At 50.1% G+C, this 23,998-nt stretch overlaps 1 protein-coding gene across 1 annotated transcript in view; it reads left to right on the top strand.

Annotated features, from left to right (window-relative positions):
• Positions 1–23,998, top strand: part of XKR6 (XK related 6) — a 210,490-nt gene that overhangs the window by 171,714 nt on the left and 14,778 nt on the right. The window contains exon 2 of the mRNA XM_082480886.1: positions 15,381–15,577. Coding sequence (XP_082337012.1) covers positions 15,381–15,577 — 197 coding nt within the window. The remainder of the gene's footprint in view (positions 1–15,380; positions 15,578–23,998) is intronic.

A 23,998-nucleotide genomic window follows, 5' to 3' on the forward strand; every position in this document is an offset into this window, starting at 1 on the left:
GGGGACTGTGCCTGCAAAAGGGCTCTTTTGAAGGTGCGCACAGGTTGCTGGCATGTCCCTTAGCTGCAGAGCAGTGCCCCTAAGCCTTGGCCAACAGCAACTGGGCAGGAGGTTGCAGGGAGGACAGGTCATAGAATCATAGAACCATAGAATGGTTTAGGTTGGAAGGGATCTTGAAGATCATTTAGTCCCAACCCCCCTGCCATGGGCAGAGACACCTCCCACCAGCCCAGGTTGCTCCAAGCCCTGTCCAACCTGGCCTTGAACACCTCCAGGGATGGGGCAGCCACAGCTTCTCTGGGCAACCTGTGCCAGGGGCTCACCACCCTCACAGTGAAAAACTTCTTCCTAATGTTCAATCTGAACCTGCCCTCTTCCAGTTTAGAGCCATTCCCCCTCCTCCTATCGCTACATGCCCCAGTAAAAAGTCCTTCTCCAGCTCTCCTGTAGGCCCCCTTTAGGGACTGGAAGGCCGCGATAAGGTCTCCCCGGAGCCTTCTCTTCTCCAGGCTGAACAGCCCCAACTCTTTCAGCCTCTCCTCATAGGAGAGGTGCTCCAGTCCTCGGATCATCCTCGTGGCTCTCCTCTGGACACGCTCCAGCAGGTCCATGTCCTTCTTCTGTTGGGGACTCCAGAGCTGGATGCAGTACTCCAGGTGGGGTCTCCTGAGAGTGGAGTAGAGGGGCAGAATCCCCTCCCTTGACCTGCTGGTCACATTTCCAGGATACGGTTGGCCTTCTGGGCTGCGATCGCACACTGCCGGCTCATGTTGAGCTTCTCGTCAATCAGCACACCCAGGTCCTTCTCCTCAGGGCTGCTCTCTAACCATTCCCCACCGACTCAGTTGAACATGGGGCAATGGGAGGAGCAGGTGTCGAAAGCAGGAGACAGGCTGTGGAGAAGCTCACAGTGGGAGGGGGTTACCTAGGAAGGAGCTGGGGGAAGCAGGGAGAAAGGACATTTTGGTCTAGCAGTGAGACTCCTTGTAGCCAAAAGAGGACATCCCTTTGCTTCTCAGCTTACCCCAGTGTACACCAGGGTGTTTTTGCTTCAACTTGTAACTGCAACCCCCCCCCCCCAGCTGTATTTCCTTCAGCTCCTTAACGACCACGACATCTGCTCTGCTCCTGTTTCAGAGCAGATCCCTGGAGTGCAGGAAACTCTTCCAGGCTCATCCCAACGGGCAGCTGCACCACCTCTCCCAGCCAACTCTGCAGCATCTGACACGCAGCCTGAGCTTACCCAGCCGAAGCTTTGGCCACACGCCTTCCTTCCTGGGAGGAAAACTTCCATGTTCGCCTTTGCCTGGGATCCTTGCCTCGCGGCGCGAGGTTAAATCCTCCCTCCAGGAAGCAACGCTCTGCAAGATGAGAGGAGGCAGGAGAAAACAGAGGAGCCAAGGCCAGGGCTTTGGAGACAGCAGGGAAAGGTCGCGTGTTTGCACTTCGGAGAGGCATTTGGGCAGTAAATGACAGAGGCGCTGAATTATTCCACAGGAGAAGGAGGAGGGTGTGAGTGCAGGAGGGGAAAATCCATTCATTCATTACAGAAATCAATAGCCCACCACGTGTCATTTAAGCTGGCCTTCCCCTGGAGAAGCGCAAGATGGAAGACACCTCTTCTGCTTTGCTGATGAGAGCAGAAACTCTGCCCGAGCTCAGTCAGAGGAAGGTGCCTGAAGAGATTATTCAGTGGTGACTCCTGAGTCACGTCTAGATCAATGCCTTCAGCAATTTATCGGTGCTTCTGGGATATATCTCGTCTAAGCATTTACGATAGTCAATGTTAATGCAAACACCCTCCCGCCCAGTGCAGGGCGGCTGCGTTGGCTGTTATCAGGCATGCAAAAGGGATTCGGTTGGGCTGGGGAAGCATTTTGAGCAGCAGGAGGTCGAAAGGACACGTGTGAAAACAAAAGGCTTTCTTTCCTTTTGTATTAGGCACGCACCTGGCACTTCTGAAAGGGGAAAAGGAGCCCATCCAGCAGGGACAGGGAGAGACGAGGACCTCCAGAATTTAAAAAAAACAAAAAAAAAAAACAAAAAAAAAACACGCCAACCTCCACACCAATTTCCCCCACTCGCTTGGGGACAGTCACTTAACCTCTCTGCCTCCGTTTCTGCGCCTAACTGTGCGTGAACATCAGTCCCTTGGGCTGGGCTGCAGGATCCCGCACCTCGCAGCCCAGATGCTGCTCGCTGGCTGAAAGCTCCTGTGACCACATCTGTGTCGCTTGGATAAACTGTCCGCCAGCACCAGAAGACTCGGCTCTACCCGGAGGGTGGCCGAGCGAGGACGTGGTCAGGTGGCTTCATTTTTATCAAGCTCCAAGCAGAAAAGCTCCTTTTAAATTAGTAGGAGAAGAGGAAAAAAAGAAAAATTACCGTAATACTGGGAAATACTGTACCTGGGCTGTTTCTTCTCCTGAACATGACCACTAGAAAGTAGTCCCCTTTGTCATGTTGTTTAGAGCCAGTCTTAATTAGGAGTCACCTATTAAATGAAACAGCTGGAAGCGCAGCCAGCCGTAGGCTTCTGCCTACCTTGACTTGCTTTGTTGTATTATATCCTTACTGGGACCCCCCGATGCCCCCAGCAGCTGGAAGAAATGCAGCGAACAGGCAGAGCTGCCGGGAGGAGACTTGTAAAATAAGTGCAGGTAAAGCAGGGAAGGATGCTCGTGTGAACCTCCTAAGGTTGCTGAGTGGGAAAGGGGTGGTTCTGCGTGGAGCAGCACAAATACGCTGCGGTAAGGGCTCCTACACCTCCCAAAAGTGCTGCGTCTCCTCTCGTGATGGCTTACAACATCCTCGTGGCCTTTGAAAAGCCACTGTGGGGGGATGGTTAGGCTCGTTTGATTCTCTTGTACCCGATGCCTCAAAAGCCCCGGGAGACCGCGATGCCCAAATGCAGCGCACCGCGTGCGTGTTTGCAAGGCTGCTGTGGCACTCACAGCCCCCTTAAAGAACCGAGTACGTACACGCTTCAGAACCCGCCGGTACATTTCCTCCGGCCAGGAATAGCTGATGAGTAATACAAAGCGGCAGAGGTAATAAATATTAAAGAGCTGGAAAATGTTAAAGTGCACGGGCAGCGGAGCTGACGCGCGCTGTGGGTGTGAAGTGCGGAGATCGTCTGCGTGCGCCGTGTGCAGGCATTGCTTTCCATCCTCTCCTGAAGGAAGCGGCATAGAAATAAACTTTGCAATTATTTTCTGTTGATAGTGTGCCGAAAGGCATCGTGCGTTTCAGCGAGCTGGTGATCTCGTGCCTTATCTCTGGCCTCACCCCCTTTATGGGCCCAACTTGGGTCCAAGCGATGGGTTTTCTGGTATGGTGGTGTGGTCAGCAGGTCAAAGAAGGTGATTCTACCCCTCTATTCCACTCTTGTGAGACCCCATCTGGAGTACTGTGCACAGCGCTGGAGTCCTCAGCACAAGAAGGACATGGACGTGTTGGAGCAGGTCCAGAGGAGGCCAAGAAGATGATCCGAGGGCTGGAACACCTCTGCTATGAAGACAGGCTGAGAGAGTTGGGGTTGTTCAGCCTGGAGAAGAGAAAGCCCCAGGGAGACCTTAGAGCCCCTTCCAGTATTTGAAGGGCGCTACAAGAAAGATGGAGAGGGACTTTTTACAAGGGAATGTAGTGACAGGATGAGGGGGAATGGCTTTAAACTGGAAGAGGGGAGATTTAGATTAGAGATCAGGAAGAAGTTTTTCACTGTGAGGGTGGTGAGCCCCTGGCGCAGGTTGCCCAGAGAAGCTGTGGCTGTCCCGTCCCTGGAGGTGTTCAAGGCCAGGTTGGACGGAGCTTGGAGCAACCTGGTCTGGTGGGAGGTGTCCCTGCCCAGGGCAGGGGGTGGGAACTAGATGTTCTTTAAGGTTCTTTCCAACCTATACCATTCTATGATTCTTTGATTCTGTGATATGTCTGGACCAATGGAGACATAGCCAGTGGGAGGAAGGACATGTGACACCAAGCATTTGAAGAGCCTATGTGGTGATGAGGTCATGTTTCCCAGGATGTTCCATGCCTAGTAGATTGCAGATTAGGGTTCAGCACCTCATGGTGAGTGCACTGAAGGCAGCATGTGGCGGTTCATGAATGGCATCCAGCTTGGCCATCATGGCAGGTTGTTGGAGTTGAGGCATCAACTCTTGGGTCCTGCAAGTGCTCTGAACGCGTCCCTGCCCCTCTCAGCCGGTAGTGTGTGGCTGTTTCCCAGCAAGACCTGATGGGGAGGGGAGGCAGATGCCATTTCTGTGCTGGAGTTTCCTTCCAGTCCCCAGTCGATACTAAAGATCCCTGTTCCTCCCGCCAGATACAAGGGCCATGGAGCAAAGACACCCCCAAATTCTTCCTCCACCTGGCTAGAGCCAAAATGGCCATGAAGTCCTTTCTACCCCCTTTTCTGGTCCCCCATCAGGGTCCCTGTCAAGGTGCAGCTGGATGGGTCCGACCATGGCGAGATGACAAGGGTTAAACTCTTTCCTGGCAGGCTGTGAGGACGGCGTATGATTTCTCAGAGCTGTGTGCTCCCGGAGAGGAAGGCAGACCCTCGCTAATGTATGCACAGCTTCTGCGAAACTAAAAATAGCCGGCATCTGAGTGAGGCTGTTCTTCCAGGATTTCACAGGCGCTCACCCAATTTTTAGCTCCTTCTTCTCAAACGGATGGCAAAATGAAGGCGACAGTCTCAACCTTTGTGCAAAGCCGCCGCGTCGGGAGCCTCGCTCCAGGGATGCCTTTGACCCCCTGCGGCACAGATGAGCTGGGGACATGCTGCTGAACAGAATCACAGCATCCCAGACTGGTGAGGGTTGGAAGGGCCCTCTGGAGCTCCCCCAGTCCCACCCCCCGCCAGAGCAGGGGCACCTCCAGCAGTGGCACAGGACACGTCCAGGCGGGTTTGGAATGGCTCCGGAGTGGGAGACTCCCCCCCCTCTCTGGGCAGCTGTGCCAGTGCTCTGCCACCCTCACAGCAAAGAAGTCCCTCCTCATGTTGAGATGGAACTTCCTATGGTCAAGTTTGTGCCCGTTCCCTCTTGTCCTGTCACTGGGCACCACTGAAAAAAGATTGTTCCCATCCCCCGGCACCCTCCCTTGAAGGATTGATAAGCATTGAGAAGATCCCCCCTCAGTCTTCTCCAGACTGGAAAGCCCCGAGTCCCTCAGCCTTTCCTCATAAGAAAGATGCTCCAGTCCCCTCGTCATCTTTGTAGCCCTTTGCTGAACCCTTTGGACCTGCTATCCCAAATTGGTTTGTTAAATCACTCAGGAAGTGTAAAACCTTTGGAAGAGAAAACCACCACACTATGTTTCCATCTCCAGGAAACTCACAGCTAGTTAAAGCCATTGCTTTCCCCTCTGCTGCTCTGCATCCTCCACCCAAGGGATCTTGGAGGCTTGCAGGCAGCTGTGAGGAGATGAAGATGTGCCCCTGTCTTTGGCTGGCCTCCCAGAGCAATGCAAACTTCTCCTCTCCTGAGATACCCTGTGGCTCTGGTGAGTCACCGTCATGCCAAATCACCTCTCAAGACCATCTGGGTGAAGTACCGCAATGTGGCCCATCCTATAGAAAGGGCAAGGTGACTGTTCCCATGTGTCCCTGTAGCATCGTGCCTTTGAATACTCATATTTTGGGAGCCCTCAGGCATTTCTCTGGATTTCATAGAATGGTTTAGGTTAGAAAGGACCTTGAATACCATCGAGTTCCAACCCCCCTGCCATGGGCAGGGACACCTCCCACTAGACCAGGTTGCCCAAGGCCACATCCAGCCTGGCCTTGAACACCTCCAGGGATGGGGCCTCAACAGCTTCTCTGGGTAACCTGGGCCAGTTCCTTACAGTGCCTCATTTGCCCTGAAACTTCCCTTGCTTGGAGCCAAGACAAGTCAATCGAGAGACCTCCGCTTACTTTCAAGGCCTTCGACTGCATCTGTTCCTGTAAGGCTTACTGGACTGGGACCAGTTTTATTTCCAAAAGGAGAGCCCTGACGTTAAAGCCCATTAGCTCAAACATACTCGAAGCAAAAATTCAGTCTGACTTCAACTTTTTTCTTTCTGTGTAAAGCCATTTAACAGCTTTGATTTGAAACAGAAGGCTTTGCCGGAGGCGATAGCACTAGGTGTCGGAGTATACTTTAAGTAAATAAGTATGTGTAAAATAAGAAAGGGACTGGGGATTAAGTATTCAGAACTAATTTTGGGGGGGGGAATTCTGTGATAAAAGACGGCACTTGGCTCCGTGCGAGGACGCGAGACCATCCTACGTGTGATAGATGGTGTGACATGTCTCTGCACCCATCACTTCGATACCCTCTCCAGCAGCCCCTGCTACCCTGCCTGCCCCTTTACGCGGGGTGCTTCCCACATTAAAATCAGGAAAGGGCTGTTGTAACCCTGATGCTGAAGAAGTCTTTGGTTTTTGTTTTTGTTTTTTTTTTTTCTGTTTTAGGACTTCCTCACAAAATAATTGGCAAGGAAAAACATAAACATGATTTCTACGAGCCCATGTCGAAACTGTAGCAGCTCCCCGCTACAAAGCTACTCTCTGATGCTGTATTGATTTAATGAGCGAAGATCTGGAAATAGGGATTCTGCAACCTGGGGATATCCTGGGGAGTCCCGCAGCCCGTGGGGATGCAGGCAAGGAGCTGCTTGCAAAATTAGGGTGGTAAAGAATATACCGATGATAAGTTCATGACTATTTTTGCAAATAAAGACATGCTGGCCCAGCTGTGGCTAAGGGTGGATATTTCAGTAACAGCCCAGATTTGGGAAAGTTTGACAAATTAGTGCCAGAAAATAGGGCTGTTTAGGGCTAGCACTTTCTTGTGGTTTGTGTCTCTTCTTCTGGCTGTGATCTTTCAGTCCGTGAGTCAGAGGAAGCCACTCGGCAGCTAGGAAAGGAGAATAGTCGCAAAGATGAATCCCAGAAACATCCCCCAGATTGAGCAACATGGGCACGGGCAGCTCACGCGTTTTTGGCCTCTGGAGCTGTAGCTGCAGGGATGCTCTTGCCCCGGTTTTCTGCCCCGTGCGTCTGCTGGAGGTGATGACCCTGGTGTCTGTCGGCGGGATGAAACGCACACCTGCAGCTCTGCTGTGTGGCCTCGCAGTCCCAAATATCTGCTTAAACCATCGGTAAACAGGGAATTGAACAAAGATTGCGGATGATGTCCCGGAGGAGGCGGTATGTGTCCCGTTCGGCTGGCATCGCGACCAAAACAATAATTTCAGAGGAGCTGGTACCATTACTCCAAAACTATCAACTACAGCTCCCTGTTTCATGAGTTAGAGCCCCCAGATTGTCAGCCACAAGTTAAATCAGCCTGCAAACATCCAAGCTGCAGGAATTGGATCCTAAAAATCCCGCAGCATCGTTATTTTATTGTCTCTCTCTCCAGCTACTTGATGGAATTGACTCTTTTCAAGGAAGGGGTGCTTTGTAGACTTTCTTGAAATAGTGAAAATGATCTCGGGCTGAAAATCGTTTCTATGATGATTGTGGTTAAGGACTGGAAGAGGTTGCCTGGAGAGGTTGTGGAGTCTCCATCCTTGGAGATTTTCAAAACTCAACTGCACAAGGCCATCACTAATGTTCTCTAAGGTCAGAGTCAGAGAGGGGCTTGCTCCAGGGACCTCTAGAGGTCCCTTCCAACCTATTCTATCACTCTATCGTATGATCCTCCCCAGTGTATGGTTTACAAAATAAATCAGATGCCTCTTTCATGGCTGGTGTATAGTAAAGCCATCTGTGCTTTTAAACAGCTTTAAACTGGCTTAGAATATGAAATTATTACAGTTTCTCTTGCACAGCAGAAGACTGGCACCATCATTCTTTCTAGTAGATATTTCGGTTGCAAACAGTATTTCACAAAAAGCAAGACTTCCTAATATAAATGGACATCCAAGTATCATCCCATCTCAAATACCTGCATTTAAAGAATTTAAAGAATTCAGATAAAGACCAGCGTTATTCCTGAAGTGGTGGTTTTCACGTCTGTGAACTAGGGGTATTCAGAAAGTTTGACTTGACCTGACCCTTTGGCTTTAAAGGGAACAGATCTTGGCTAATGCTGTTGAGAATCTCACTGACAGAGAAGTTTTCAAGCAGGGACAAGGAAATAACAAGCCGACGGGAATGTCTGGAAGCTATAAAACATGAAAAGAGATTGAAGCAGGCACCGGTGCAGTTTAACTCAAAAATGTTAATATAGGCCAAGTAATCCAATTTTCTCACCTTGATGAAATCACTGTTGGGTAATCTTGGTGTGAGCGACTCCTAAGCCTGATCCGGGATCACAGTGGTGGTGTGATAAGTTAGAAGGTGGATAAAGTCTCATATTCGAGTTCCAGGTTCAGCACTGAAATGACAATAAACTCTGTGTCTGAAGAAACACAGTGTCCTCCATGACCTACTAGTCTACAGAACTCGTTGATGATGTCATGCCGCACATTTAAGCTTTTTAAGTGTCTCTGAGGCATGGAATAAGCTTGTTTTGCGTTCAGCAACATTATCCTCCAATAAGCAAGAGAAGGCATGGAATGGAGATTATTAATTGTTTAATGGGAGCTGATAGAAGCAATTGTCTAAATAAGGGGTAGTTGTACATTGCAGCATGTTTACTGGGCAGGAGGGGGCAGAAACTGCAACACTTGATGAACACACTTCTTGCTGCATTTTATTCATTCTTAGATATATACCACATCAAGAACTGCCAAAATGGCAGGATTTCAGGAAGCTCTGGGAATCCCAATTTTGAAAACCAGGGCCCGTCCAAATGATGAGAGATTTAGTCCTATGTGGTTGGGATGAGGTATGAGGATGCTGAATCAAAGGAAGGGTTGGTGTGCTGCTTTCTTAGTCCTGTGAGAAGATTTAAGTTGCCCTTTCTTGCTTTTGAGATGGCAAGTTTAGATGCCATCTTGAGATGTCAAGATTCCCAGTTTAGCAATGGTCTCCAGCATGGTTTTGGCCCAAGACAACTAGCAGTGGTGTACATATGCCGCACACACCCTTTGAGGATTAGCCCAGGCCAGGAACCGTTCCCCAGAGGCGGTTTGGGTGCAGCCCCTTGTTCTGGAGGGGTTTGATGCCGTGGAGCCAACCAGATGAAGCTGTGGTATCTCAGCACCTGGATGGGGCCCGTGGCTGCTACTTTGATAGTCGAACTAGGAGCAATAATTATCCATCTGTGAATCCTTATCACTAACTTGCAACATTATAGCAAAGAAAAAAATCACTAAGAAATGTTGATATTGAGCACGTTAATTGTGACGGTAATGGTAAGTTTGGTTTTGATTTTTTTAATAGACAGCATTTTACTTTCGTGCTCCCCCGTTGCTTGAGCGCTGCATCTTATATTCCTTTTATATCTGTTAGAATGAAAATAATTCATTAAAATTAAAAAAGCGGGCCAAAGCCGCAGCTGGTGTAAATTGCTAGAGCCCTGTGGATGCCAGCTTGCTCCAGCTGAGATCTGGCCTTACGTAACCTCATTTTAAGGGTATGTTCAGGCAGCCTCCGCTGCAAGCCTTCCAGCCGAGCAGTTACACATGTCCTCATTTCCTCCCTTCCAAGGAGTGGGCTTTTAATCTGTAAACACCCTCTAGCGCATAAGTTGCACAAGAGTTAGCAGTTGCGCCTGCGGAGGAGATGGCAGGAGGGTGAGCCCTCAGCTGAATATCTCGCACCATCCCACCCCTCTTCTTCCAGGAGTGAGCACCAGGGAGAAGGTTGGTGCATGGAGTGGTGGGGGAGATGGTGTCCATCCGTACGGTGTGTGTTGCTACCGTAACACCTAGGACATAACCATGCTGCTGTAGTGCCGTGGCAAAGTAGGGTTGTCCAGAGAGAAGTGGAGGAGGTTAATGAGATGCTGGGAAGGGTGTTGTACCTGTTGCTGTCCTAGTCTTGATAAATCCTACTCATCCAAAGGAGCATGTAAATTGCTGCAGGTGTAAGTTGTGACCCACTCAGCAGAGTTAATTTTCTGAACTCCTCCTTTCTGTAGAGGTCTGCTTCTAGCTTCTCAAGCACGCTCTCCCGTTTTTCAAGCCCAGGTTCTCTTCTCTTTGCTTGGCTGTGCTTGGTCAAGAAGAGCTTCGCAACCTGGAGTTGTTGGGAGTGGTCAAAGTGCCCCAAATGCTATTCCTTTCCATCTTTCCATATACCTGTACTAGCAAACGAGGTAATTTCAAGGCTTGCTCAAGGGCACTGTAACTTCATCACGCTGCTAAATTGCTAGTATAATCACTAGATGGGTCAAGGCTTACTGGCACTCTCCCAAGTAATAACAACCTGGGCAGGGTTCAGGGCTCCACATGGGCCAGGGATCATTCCCAATACTGAGTATAAAGGCAGCTACTTGGTCTTGGAGGATGAGAGAGTTCATTTCTGTGGTCAGTCTCGGCCCATTGGCCTCAGGAAAAGTGAGCAGGCCCCTGTCCTTTGTTGACTATTGTAGATATAGTCTAAGATTCCTGACCTTGGTCAGCTTGTGGTTGTGTGGGACAGGTCGTCAGGACTCTTCTTCGCTCAAAACATAGCCCACGGGCCTGTGCTGATGTGCCTTTCCGTGCTCCTGCAATCCTCTTACACATCAGCATCCTCTTCATTTCAAGCCAGTCTGTTGCCTGAGGCGTCCTCCTACACTTTCTGCTGGTGATATTCAGAGCCACCTCTGTAAATCGAACAGTGCCAAGGCACAGGCACGATCCTATAATAGTTCGCCCTGTTAAATTGTCAGCACAGTCTCTGGCAATTTTGGCCAAGACCAACTAGCACGGACGTAGCCACGTGGAGTCAAGTCATGCCAGCTGGCCAAGGACAAAGGCTGGTCTTTGGTCTGCTTTGGTTAATGGTATAGACAGAGCTTCTGACTCCAAAATCCCATCTCTGGACATTTCTGCTACAGTCCTTGCTGAGACTGCTGAGCAGCCTCTGTCATCCCTGTGAAGCATCTTTTTCCGTGGCACTTAGGGTGGAGGTTTTTTTTTACAGTAGGAGCATCTCCTCTTCTCCCTCCTGGTGGCATCCTGGAGCTCTCTCCAGGGGTTATTAGACCACATTTCTGGAGCCGATGGATTTGGCTCCTTAAAAATATGTTTTGGCGCAGGGACAGCAGTGACTTTGCCCCGCGCTGTTTGTGTGCTACTGCGACATACGTAGTAAATAAGCGTGAGGGTAATTATACCAACAGGAATTCTGGGAACCCGGCCAGAACGGAGGGGACAGCCAATCCTTTGTGCATTTAAAGAAAATTGCCTCGAATCCCCCTCCCAACCCCAAATTAGTTCTATCTCTTGAAGCCATGATGGGACTTAGAACTAAAAATACATACACGCGCACACAAATACACACACTCGTATATAAAAATAGCCAGCATTGAAAAACTAAAAAGACCAAAGTTAGGTTCCTGTATCCAAAATTAAGCTCTTAAATAAATAAATTAGCCTGATTTTCAAAAGCACGGAGCGGTGAATGGCTTTCACTGACATAAGAGGAAGCATCGTGTTGCTAAAGATTGAAGATCAGGCTTGAATATGGATTTGAAAGTCTAATTATAGAATCCTGTTTGCTACCAGCTTGACCGAGAACAACAAATTTCAGGTGAAATGACATTGATTTTTTTTTTTTTCTTCAGAGTTTGTCTACACTTAACTAGTATTAGTAAAGGTAGGAAAAAGCCCTCAAACGAGTAAATAAAATACCACAAAGAAGAAACATATACTGGAATAAAACTGCTTACACCAATGTTGAACATTCGTGTTGAGAAATAGGATTGAGCATTACCAGTGTTACAGCTGGGTGAAATTTTGTATTGATTAATTAGACAGGTATTTATTAGTTGTTGAAAGCCTACCAGGTAGAAATACTGCTTTTCCCAGTTACCTGTTGTGCTTTCTCTGGTGAAGACTCACAATCGAGTGGCATCAAGGAGGAATGGGTTTTTAGTCCTCCCTTTCCTCTCTTTGTCAGATTTGAGTCTGAAGGATGCTAAAGAGAGAGTGGCGTATTTTTGCACGGACTGAGAAGAGAACACAAAGGAACATTCATTTCCCTTCAGCTGCAAATGGTCCTTGGAGCTGTTTTGCTCACAGACTGTTTATTCGGAAGGCTGTGACCTTTTGCTGGCCAAAATTATTCCAAGGGATTCCTGAGGTCACAGTCCCATGTGGAAGTCGGACGGGGACAGATTTGTCCTTCTTGGGTCTTTCAGTACAGATCAAATTGGGCAGAGCCGGGCTTTACAGTGTCAAGGAAGTATGTGTGTCCTGGGTGGAGGACCATCAGCAGGCAGAGCAGGACTTGACTACCTCCAGCTCTGGAGCCCTCAGCGCAGGACTCACACTGTTGGAGTGAGTCCAGAGGAGGGCCATGAAGATGATCAGAGGGCTGGAGCACCTCTGCTGGGAGGACTAGCTGAGAGAGTTGGGGTTGTTCGGCCTGGAGAAGAGAAGGCTCCACAGAGACCTTATTGTGGCCTTTCAGTACTTAAAGGGGACCTACAGGAAAGATGGAGAAGGACTTTTTGCAGGGCCCGTTGCAATGGGACAAAGGGTAATGGTTTTAAACTAAAAGAGGGAAGATTTAGAGTAGATATAAGGAAGAAATGTTTTACGTTGAGGGTGGTGAAACCCTGGCCCAGGCTGCACAAAGGGGTGGTGGCTGCCCCATCCCTGGAAACACTCAAGGTCAGGTTGGATGGGGCTTTGAGCAACCTGATCCAGTTGAAGATGTCCCTGCTCATGGCAGGGGGGTTGGACTAGATGGCCTTTAAAGGTCCCTTCCCACCCAAACCATTCTGTGATTATAGGATCCTGCTCACATGTTTGTGTTGTGGTGGTTAGAGACTGGGGACAGCACTAAAAGACAGTTCTGCTGCCCACCTGCTTGGAGGACTGTGGGAGAGCCCCTTTGGTGACCCATGACTCAGTTTCCCAATCCATGGAAGGAGCACAATAGGTATGGCCTTTGCAAAAGGCTGTGGGTTCAACAGCCAAGAGAATTTGGTGTTACTGTCATTGCCGTTGTTCTGCCCATTGATAGAGAAAGGATCAGAGCATTACATGCACCCAATGCATTTTGACGTCCCTTTCTGTGTGCGGCCTCCATGAATAGGTGGCATGTCCTCTCACTGTCACCAGTTAGAAATATTCAGGCTTAAACTGTGTGGATGGTGGTGAATCCCTAGAGATCAAGGAGAAATTGCAGGATGTGGTGTCCCTTAGTTTCTTCTAAATCTTTTTGAGTGACTCAGTGCCATTGTTATAGTTTGGTTTTGCCAAGCTGGAGTGCTCAGAAAAGTAGACAGTCTTAAAAATAACCAAAAATTGGGGACAGCAGGTGGGGACAACAATGTGGAAAAGCAGAGGTCTAGAAAATGTGAGCTGTGAGAAGGGGCTGAAAGAAATTGAGTTTTTTTCAGTCTGGAGAAAAAAAAGCTTGAAGGTTTACATGGTAACTACGTGCAAACAGGTAGAAGACTGCTGCAGGGTGAAAATGAATAAATTCTCCATGTCCGTGGCTGGGATGATGATAAATTAGTGGCTTAACCTTCAGAGGACGAGTTTAGGTTTCATGTACTAGCAGGAATGGGAGCTCCTGGGAAGGGGAGGCCATGCAAAACTACGAGATGGTTTTGGTGAATATCTCTCTGGAAAGAGTTTGGCGGAGGTGATGCTGTCTTTGCCCACGGGCAGCACCTTATAGGCACCACCACCTTGTTTTTTGGTGGCTCTGTGTAGTTGTTGTTGTAAAAAACAGTTGAGTGCTCCTTTTCTCTGTTTTCTCCTTGAGCCACTCTCCCCAGCTTTGCTTTTCCGGCGTAATTTCCTGCAGGCATGAAGAAAAGGCAGGATTCCTGTGTCATCCTGCAGCTTCTGGGGCTGGGGCGGTTCCGGCAAATGCCGAGTACCGGCGGTGGCCTTGAGCATGTTGGGGAGTGGGAGACGGACTGGTGACAGAGGGACAGCAGGTGGTCCACGGGCATTTCCACCCCACTTGGGCTCTGCTGGGGATGTCACACCAGTGTCACCAGTGTCGTATGTGACTGGCGTAGCATTTTCTCGAGTGTCGAGCCCCATCTGGTGGCTTTCCTGCGTCATTTTTTGTGTGTCCTTGTGTCTTCTTTCGGGATTTGTCGTCTTCTGTGCTTGCGAACTGCAAAGGGGAAGGAAGGACAAGGTGCTTGAGAAAGGGCAGGGCTTGCATGGCTACCTCTGCTTCTCTCCCAGCTCCCTGTCGCTGGCTGTAATTTGGAGATACAGAGGCTGTCGAGGCTTATGTTCTTTCCTGCTGCTCTTCCTTGCTATGCAATCTCTCCCCAAGTGGCAAGGAATGACCTAATCGTTTTGGCGAAACCCCAATTTGTGCTGTGAGCCGTTCCCAGAGCCTCCAGAAGGCACTTCAGTCCACCGTCATGCTGGCATCTGAGGTGGGGCAGATGAACAGTCCCAGGAGGGGACATTTCTCTCCATTGACTAGCTCAGATGACAAACTTCAGAATCGGCATTAGGTGAAATGATTCCCATCCCCAATTTCAGAGCATAAGGTTACAGCCACCGCTCAGGATGGGAAGGAAAAAGACCCGATATTAGATCATTAATATCAGCAAGCATTAGAGAGGTCCCTGTTAGGAGATGCTTCCTTTCTTAAATGCCGTGAGTCCTGTGACATCTGGGCACCTCATGCTACCCTGACTTGATCACCTCCGCTTACAAAGGTTGGCCAAATATTCCCTGAAGGGAAGTTGTGCCCCCAGAATGAGGTTTTTGGTCTCCTCGCACACCTGATATGGAAACCGAGGCGAGAGAACAGTACCTGTCTGTGCATGAGGCACCTCCTTCTACTCCAACATTGCCCCAAGTCTCAATAGCTGATCAGTGGCAAGTAGTGGCCTTTTGCATTTGTGGGTCACACATGTGCTGAAGGTGAAGGTGGTGTCTCATTGCTCCACCTGTGAGGAAATGAGGTCAAATATCTGGGGTACATGAGGGAAGCTCCTTACTACAGTGCTGAAGGGGCTTAGACCATCTGTCAAGCCACCGCCAAGTGCCACGACCAGCATTTGTCAAGTAGCTTCTCCTCTTGTCATCATGGGAAGAAAGTGCGGGAGTTGTTTTCTTGTGCCAATGTTTCATGAGCATTTCCTACCCCCATGTTTCGTCTTTGGGTGGTCCGAGTGAAAGGTTTCCCACTCCTGCAATATAAAATGTTTCAGGAGATGGTGTTAGAGCTGTGTAGACACTCCGGACTCCCTTTCATCCGGACAGCCTCCCTTTACCCACACACCTGGCCCACAGCTCTGTCCCCCTCGCGTTTTGATGCATGCCAAAGTCTCACGCTCGGCTTTTCCTCCTGTTTCCTGCAGGTATATCCGAACTATGTACCTGGGGATCCAGAGCCAGAGGCGGAAGGAACACCAGCGGCGTTTCTACTGGGCTATGATGTACGAATATGCAGACGTAAATATGTTGCGCCTCCTGGAAACTTTCCTCGAGAGCGCCCCTCAACTGGTGCTACAGCTCTGCATAATGATCCAAAAGAACCGTGCAGAAACATTACCATGTAAGTGGCCCCCCTCGTCCCCCCCTTCCCCATCCTCCCAGCTTCCCCCCTCTGATCCCATGCTCCGCTGCCGATGGATGCTTTGCTAACCATCCGCCCTACGCAACCTGGCGTGTAAGGGGCTGCCACTTGGGACAAATCTCATTCCAGCTCCGCGCTGCGTTCGCTGGGTAAAATTTCTGCTCGTTCCGCTGAGAAAAAAAAAAAAAAAAAGCAAAACAGTATCAATCAAACAGTATCAATCAAAAAACAAGATTCAGCTCTTCCACACCCAGCCCAGTCTAAAGAAATGGTGGTGTTATCAGGAGGAGGTTGGCAGTCTCAGCTGCTATGGCAAGTGTCGCCATTCGTTGGCCACCTGGCACTGGGCAAACGCGATCCTTCTCTGCCTCAGTTTCCCTCCGTACTTAAGCAGGGTGATACAACTGGCCAAATTTGAATTTGTGTTGCGAGGACAAATGCTTCGATGCCTGTGCGATGCTCTGGTGGTGTGAAGTGCAGTGTAAGGTGCTTGGTTTTGTAGATAGAGGCTGCAGGACCTTTTCCGAAGGGTGCCCAGGAATTAAGGCTTGGTTGCTGGTACTGCGCTTCTCAGCAAGTACATGGAAAGAGATGGGAGAAGGCAGCGGAGGGGATTGTGTAGAGGCAGAGGTGTTGTAGCGCAGGTAGCCCTGCAAAGGTGGATAGATGAGCAGAGGCTTGGAAGCAACCACAGAGAAGTCTGCCAATTCTCATGTCCTTTGCTGCAGTGAAGTCCTGAGCAGGGAGCATCCGCCCAAGTATGTCCCTGTCCCAGCCCTGGGGTGGGCAGCTCTACCAGACCATGTCCACGGCAATGCTGGCTGCCTAAGGGTCACCAGCTTGAGGGACAATGGTCCTCTACGAGGACCGACAGTGGTATCAGCTGATGAGCTGCAGGGCGATTCGGCCCCTGCTCAATTCGCACACCAGGGATAACACTCGGCTTCCCAACGGCAGCCTGTCTGTGGCAGGCCATTTCTGGCAGACCTGAGATGTTTCTTGGGGCTGGGATTGGAACCGGGCAGTTCTTCGGGGTTAAATTTTGCTGGTTGGACCAACCAAGGTCACCACTATCTAGAGCATCAGGAAGTCGGACTGCTCTCCCCTTCCTCCGTACTTTAAGCATGTCCATCACAGTTGTTTATAGAGGCCTCTCTTCTCCTATTTATGCACTCTTTTTCCGAAACCTATCATCACCAGCTCTCCAGGCCTCCAAAGTGCTGACGTGATGAACGTGCTTTTCTACAACTCCTGCTGGAACCGCTCACGTTTGCCAGCACCCTTTGCCTGCTGCTCCCGACATTATTAACCCTACTAAAAACGTATAAATCATGACCGAAGAGGTTTGCCAGGGCGTTATGCAGATTGTTGGACTTGCTACAGAAAGCATGGGGGGAGGATGGGGCGGGGGGTGGGGGGGGTGGGGGTGGAAATTTGCTGGCCTCTGTTGTGCTGCAAAGTCAGATGAGGCGGCCCAATAATCCCTCTGGGCTTTCAAATCCTCGGCCCTTTCAGCTTGCCACTTCCAGGCATGGCTGCCTAATCCACCCAACAAGCTGCATCATTTTCCAACACCGCCCCCCCCCCCCCTCCACCTTCCCCTCCGCCTTCTCCAGCTATGCAGTTCCTCCGTTCCTCCACCACCCCGAGCACGCTGCGCTCTCTTCCAAGGCAATGCACGTCCCCGCCTGCCTCCCCGAGCCCTGGAGGGCTCTTTGCCTGCCACGCTCCAGCAGCCGAGCTCTCGGTGTCCCCAGCGCACCCCTCTCCCTGCCTCCCCCTCCCCGCCAGCGCCGGAGATGCGGTCGAGCATCATCGGCGCTGCCGATGGATGCGAGCAGCAGAGCTTGCTCAGGTGCAAGGTTTCCCGGAGCTCCTCCGTGCCCGTTCGGCGCTTCTGTCATCCCCTTCCTCCCGGCCAGTGCGTAATTATGTAAAAGGAAATTAAATGCTGAGAGGAGCCGTTATGAAAGGCAGCACCAAAGATTTGCCGTAAAGCCGGCAGAAACCAAAGGAAGATGGATATGTTTAGGAAGGCAGTGTGTTTAAAAATCAAATCAAGTCTCTCCTGGCTCACCGTGTCGATGTGAGCGTGGCTCGTCACAGGAAGAGGCCAGTTCTGCCTCTAAAGGGGGACGGTGTCATCTGCATCGCGGAGGGCCCGCAGCAGGGCTTACAAACCCAGGTGCAGCCCGTGCCGATGCGTCCAGACTCCAGCTACTTCCACAGGGTTCACACAGCCTCTTACGGATTCATTTAGTGCTAGAACAAGGTTGGTTTACCCTTTTACATGGCATGCATCCCTCCTCCAAGCCCCGGTCCTCCCTGCTCCTAAGACTGCAATGCCAAGCCCGGTGCAGGAAGCCAAACCAGGCTGCAGTCTTCTCCAGGTGGGTCACCTAGTGCCTCCTTCTCCTGTTTAAGGAGCTTTACAAGGGGAGTTACTGGAATGGCTTTTAGAAAGTTTTGCTTTTTTCTCTCCTAGTTCCCATGGTAAGGTGGCTGTTGAGGTTAGAAGGGTGAACACACTGGAGGGTTTACTCAAACGCAGAGCATCTCCTCCAGAGATGCTTAGGAGCACGGTGACAGAAAGGCCTGATCTTGCCTATTGTGGTTGCAGTGAGTAGGGGAGCGCTGCGAGGACTAGCAGAGGGGGATGCAGTCAGGCTAATGCTTATTTTCCTGGTTTCCGTTTCTATTGGGTGGGTAGAAGGAAAAGCCCCACCATGCCTTGCAAGAACCGTTTTACCCTGAGAGGTACCTGTTGGAAGGGGTTGGGTGGAACCTGTGTTTATGGCTCCTTCAGCGCTCAAAGGACAGACCGGTTTCACTAATGGGCCCCTGCTCACCCAGGAGTTAGCATCTCTCGCATGGTCTGACGCCACCAGCAGCAGAAGAGCCGGAGCTGGAATTTGAGGTCAAGTCCCAACCTCAGTAAATCTTGGGACAACAACCCTGGGATTTTATGAAGGTCAGGATTCGTTCCTTCGTCATATCCCTAGCACAAGGCAGACCAGTTCCCAACTTAGCTACTGTCACCCAATGACTCAGGAAGAGCAGAAAATAGCACAGAGAGAAAAGAAATAAGAACTTGGTGTACTCCGTCAGGTGAGCAGATCTGACCTGGAAGGTGCACGCTGAGAGCCTGAACTGGACTACTTTGTGCTGTGGCTGCTGGGACAAATGGGTCGACATCAGCTCCTGAAGATGCACATGGACGGAGCTGGTGTTGGCAGGCAGGCCCTTTGCGAGCGATTCATCTGCTACAGCCACAGCTGTCTGGGCCCAAAACAGAGTCAACGGAAGGTGAGGGAGGAAGGATACCTCCAAAACACGGATCAGCCTTTGTCCAAATTGGCTGAAGGAGGCGAGGTGAGATGCTTGCCCTCCAGCAGCGCCTTTCTCCAGAGAACCTAGACAGAACCTAGGTGATGCATTTAGACCTACCCTTAGGACATGATGGGACCCTTCCAATACTTAAAGGGGGCCTACAAGAGAGCTGGAGAAGGACTTTTTACAAGGGCATGTAGTGATAGGATGAGGGGGAATGGCTTCAAATTGGAAGAAGGTAGATTTAGATTACATATTAGGAAGAAATTTTTCACTCTGAGGATGGTGAGGCACTGGCCCAGGTTGCCCTGAGAAACTGTGGCTGCCCCATCCCTGGAGGTGTTCAAATCCAGGTTGGACGGGGCTTGGAGTAACCTGGGCTGGTGGGAGGTGGCCCTGCCCATGGCAGGGGGGGTGGAACTCGATGGTCTTCAAGGTCCCTTCCAACATAAACCATTCTATGATTCTATAATATTCTATGAAAAGGACACAGCCCTGTCTGTCACTCTCCTCAGCTGTCTCCAAGATTTAGGAGAGGATGGGATGAAAGGGTGGCCATCTCTCTCAGATTCCTGGACAGCACTGGCCAGAGGATGTCCCCGGATTTAAATAACATGGTGTATTTGCAGGGGGAAACATTTTATTTTATTAGCGATAAAATAAAAAAAAATAAAAAGCCCAGCAACCCAGGTCTTCATTTCGTAATCACTCCTAGCAGATAATCCACCTCATTCCTGCAGAATAAACCATCCTTAACCCTCTTCACCCTGCAGAGGTGCCTCTTCCTCTGCACTGAATGGAAAGGAGCACCTGCTTAAAGGAGATGCCTAACTTCTAGGCAGTTAGTGAGGTGAAAGGGATTCCAGTTTTTCAGCACAAATCTCCTCTTAAAGAGGTTTCCTTTCACTTAATTTTTTCATGTGGTTACTTTAAGACTTAATGAGTCAGCCAAACCTCTAACATCCTTCCACTCATGTCACGAGTGCTTTGCGCAACGCTTTTGCTGGGACTTTGCCTGGGTGAGGCTGCAGTTTTCAGCGCAGGGTTTCCCCCTACAAAAAAAGAACTGTCTATCCACCCATGCTGTCCCCGTCTCCTGTATCGCCCTGCTGTTGATCCGATCGAGATTTGCAGCGTAAGCCTTCATTATGCAAAGTCCTTGTGAAATCTCTGGGATTTTGCGAGGTGTCTGCACTCCCGGCAGCCCGTAATAAGTAGTCTGAAGCTGCTCATATATTTAAGAAAAAGTAACATTAGCTTCAGCCTCTCTGGGGGTGGAGGGGGCACTTTTTTAAGCAGAGTGATACAAGTTGGGCACTAAAAGGGATTTTAGACATAGCTACAGATGCGTGCTGGCTGCAGAGATATCCTCGTGGCCTTTGCAAATGACGTAGCCAAATTTTTTCCCTCCCAAAGCAAATTCCTATGTCTGTTTCATCATGTCCTCAACTCTTTCTGTACCATGTCTGGAGGCCACTGATGATCAGGGCTTGTCCTTTTTTTGCGGGGGCACTCTGAGATGCTTTTCGCTCTCAGTTAGTCTAGAAAATTTGAGTGGTCTTTGCAAGGTATCGGAGGACAAGCCGCAGGGGTGGGTCAGCCGTTGTCCTCACTGCCCAGAGAAGGCATTCCCCATGAAGCTGAGTGGGTTCATGATGAGCCAACCTCAACTTAAACACGCCTGCACCTGAGTGAGAGGATTCCTGTGTGGGTGATAATGTGTTAAGTCTAATGTGGAGATAAATTTCTCAGTTAATTTTCCCCCGATGACAGGTTGATAGTTAACCAATCATATGCTGTGAATAATGGATATGCTGTGAACTACATACTGTCTGAAATGTCCTGTTAGATATATTCATAGGGTAGGAAATATCCCAAGGCGCCACGACTTCCTGAGGAATGGATGAGATCTAAAACCAAGGCCATATCTAAAGGAGAACACATGAATGGATTACGTCTTACTCAGTCTCCTTCCCACTCAGGCCCCAAAGTTCAAAGTAACCTTCTTAGCTGGGGCAACCAAGTTAAAAAGGGAGTCTTCAGCCTTTAGTTGCCCAAAGATGTGATTTTCCAATGTGATCAATGCTGGCCTGAAGGCAACTGAAGGGACTAAAATTCCCACATCTCCACTGAGAGTGGAGAAGACACTCATTAGATTTGAAAGTTCATCCTACAAGTAGCACTGCTAACCTTGAAGGAGCACTAGAAGTTAGCGCAAGATCCTTCATGCTGGCCTGGGCCAAGCGGGTATGTCCATTGGAGAGCCCAGCAGAAACGCAGTTCTGGGGTGCAAGTGGACAGGCACCCACAACAGGCAGCCATCGTCACCACTGCTGCCTTGTTAGCGTGGGCCTGACATGGTTTTGGCTTGGACCAGCTAACTCTGAGCCAAACAATCCCCAAGGACTGCTTGGGAGTAGCCACAGACCAGGGACAATTCCCAACAGACAGTTGGATGTGGCCACCTTTGGACATCGAGAGATGGGGTATGGATGGTGCCTGCTGGCCTCAGGGCTGGAGAACAATCCCTGCAAATACTTGGTTCTTAGTAGAGATGCAGCCACTGAGGACTACGGGTGGGAGATGCCATGCTGGATGGAAAAGCACATGTAGGGGAAAGCGCATGCTGTGGGGTGGTGCTGCCTGTTTTCCACAGATGTCTTTCAGTTTGGGTGTAACTAAATGTATACATTCCAACAGTGCTCAAACATGAATCCACAACCCCAAATTCAAATCTCTGTCACCTCACTACACAAAATTGTCCCCATTTGTGCAGAGTCCCATTACCAGACTTACCCATCATAAATAAGGTGTGGTTCTACCCTTTCTACACAGGCATCGGGTTCCACAGGGCTCAATGCAAAAAAGACCGACATGTCATTTACACCCTCTGTTTGGGGTGGGCGAGATGTTGATGCAGGCCCAACAAGGTCCTTTATTTCCAGAAGCAGAAGTCCTCTTCCCTTTTCCCACCGGTGTATTTTTCCTAAGATCCAGCAAGACAACAGCAATACTTGCCTAAAAAATCTTTGCCTCGCAGAGTCCTTGGTAACAGGATGGGTTGAAGTGGATGAAAGGTCTACCAGAGTCACAGTCTGGGCTTTGGCTTGGGCTGAGAGACAGATCATAAGAAAAAAAGACCCTAAAACTTGGCCCGTGGGGTGGAAGGCATATTCTTTCTCCCTCTCTCTCATGCCGTTCCTTGGGGAGTAAAAGAAACGGGAGACATCCATCACCCAGCCCTGGTTCCCTGTGACAGAAGAGGCACGAGCAGAAAAGCGGTTGCTCATTGCCATGTGGGCAAGGGAAAAGGACCTCACCAGTGTCATGCTCGCTGAAGGGGCTTGGCGGGGAGGAACCAGAACAGTCTGCGTTGAAAGTTTGCCCTGATTCAACCACAGTTTCCCTTTAAATGTTCATCAGCAGACCAAGGAGGCACCTCGCAAAATGCCCAGATAGCTCCACACACAGAAGCAGCTCGCCTGGGAGGCCACTCATATGACTCAGGTACTTTGCCAGACTGGGGCATATGGCTCTGTTCCTGCCGTCCCCTCCTTCTCACCAAAGCCGGATGACAGATAGCAATTTGGGGCCCTGCTTGAAACGAGTCGCTGGTCCCGGGCCAATTCCCAGCAGCATCAAAAAGCCATCTCCACAGTTGGCAGTGGGCACTGAGGACGTCTTGCTCTGGCCTGCTGAGAGCGAGCCAAGCCCGAGGCGTGCTGGCAGTGAGTGACATGGGGAAAGCTTGCCCTATCATCAGCCGTATTGTCCCAGCGCAGTGGGCAAGGACTGTCTCCAGGAGCCTTTGAAGCCAGTGACAGCTTTTTTCTTTTTTTTTTTTTTTTTTTTTTTCCCCCAATGGACTTTGGAGCAAACCCAAAGCTAGGCGTCATCCCTTAGCCCATCCCCACCTGCAGCTCCTCCATCCACCACCTTGCCATAGCTCTCACTCTGTTATTTCGGAGTGCTGATAAAAACCCTGCTGTTCAATATCACGTGCCACCATCACGCATATGACATGCCACAGCCAATAAAGATGAGTCACCGTTCACAGGACGGCACTGGCAGGTGGCCAGTGCTGCCAATTTTAGGCTTTGTGAGGCTGCGGTAATCATTGGGAGGGGGTTACATCATCAGAGCACTACGCAAGCATTAGCCCATGCTGTTCCTAGCAGCTTCAGGCCAACTGGGAAACTGAGGCACAGATGGAGAGGGTTGAGTGAGCTACTTTGAGGGTGGCAGAGCACTGGCAGAGGCTGCCCAGAGAGGGGGGGGAGTCTCCCACTCTGGAGCCATTCCAAACCCGCCTGGACGTGTCCTGTGCCACTGCTGGAGGTGCCCCTGCTCTGGCGGGGGTGGCACTGGGGGAGCTCCAGAGGGCCCTTCCAACCCTGACCCGTCTGGGATCCTGTGATTCATTCTGTGAGTAGCCTAAGGTCTTGGGGAGGATCTCTCCACTGCTTGCTCCTGGGGAGCAAGTTCATGCCAAACAGATTCCGGCAGGAAATTAAGGCTTTTTCAGGTAACTTTATGCTGCAGACTTTATGCTTGGGGACCTACCTCTCGCGGCAGATTCGCGATTAGAGCATAGGAAAAGGTGGCTGCACACTGCTGTGCGATTGGCTAGTGAAATGCTTGGAAATTCAGGTATTTCCATCTTCTCTTCAGGTTGCTCTAGCGTGCAGCTCTGGGGTTCACATGAGGCATCCAAGAGAGGATGCTGACTCTGGATAAACAGGGAGCACATAGCCACTGAGATGTGCAAATAAAATGGGGGAGATGTAGGGGGAGTGCTGGGCAGGGACTTCTCTGTGCTTCTACCCCCGATGTAGATGGAGCAGTTCAGGTTGATGCAGCTGGTTCAAAATTGCTGAGTATTGAGGGAAGGAACTTTCTTCTTTCAGAAACTATCGGTCGTTTTAGATGATTAGCTCAGGGTGACAGTCTTGAGTCTGGGAGTGCAGTAGATTTACTGAGTCAATAGAAATCTCCTGAAATGACTTTTGTCCTAAGTGGCTTTTGACCAACCTCATGCTCTCAGTGCCCTCAGTACGTTTACGTCTTCAC

This window comes from Vanellus vanellus (genome assembly GCF_965231255.1).
Source record: "Vanellus vanellus genome assembly, chromosome: 3".
NCBI classification, from domain to species: domain Eukaryota; kingdom Metazoa; phylum Chordata; class Aves; order Charadriiformes; family Charadriidae; genus Vanellus; species Vanellus vanellus.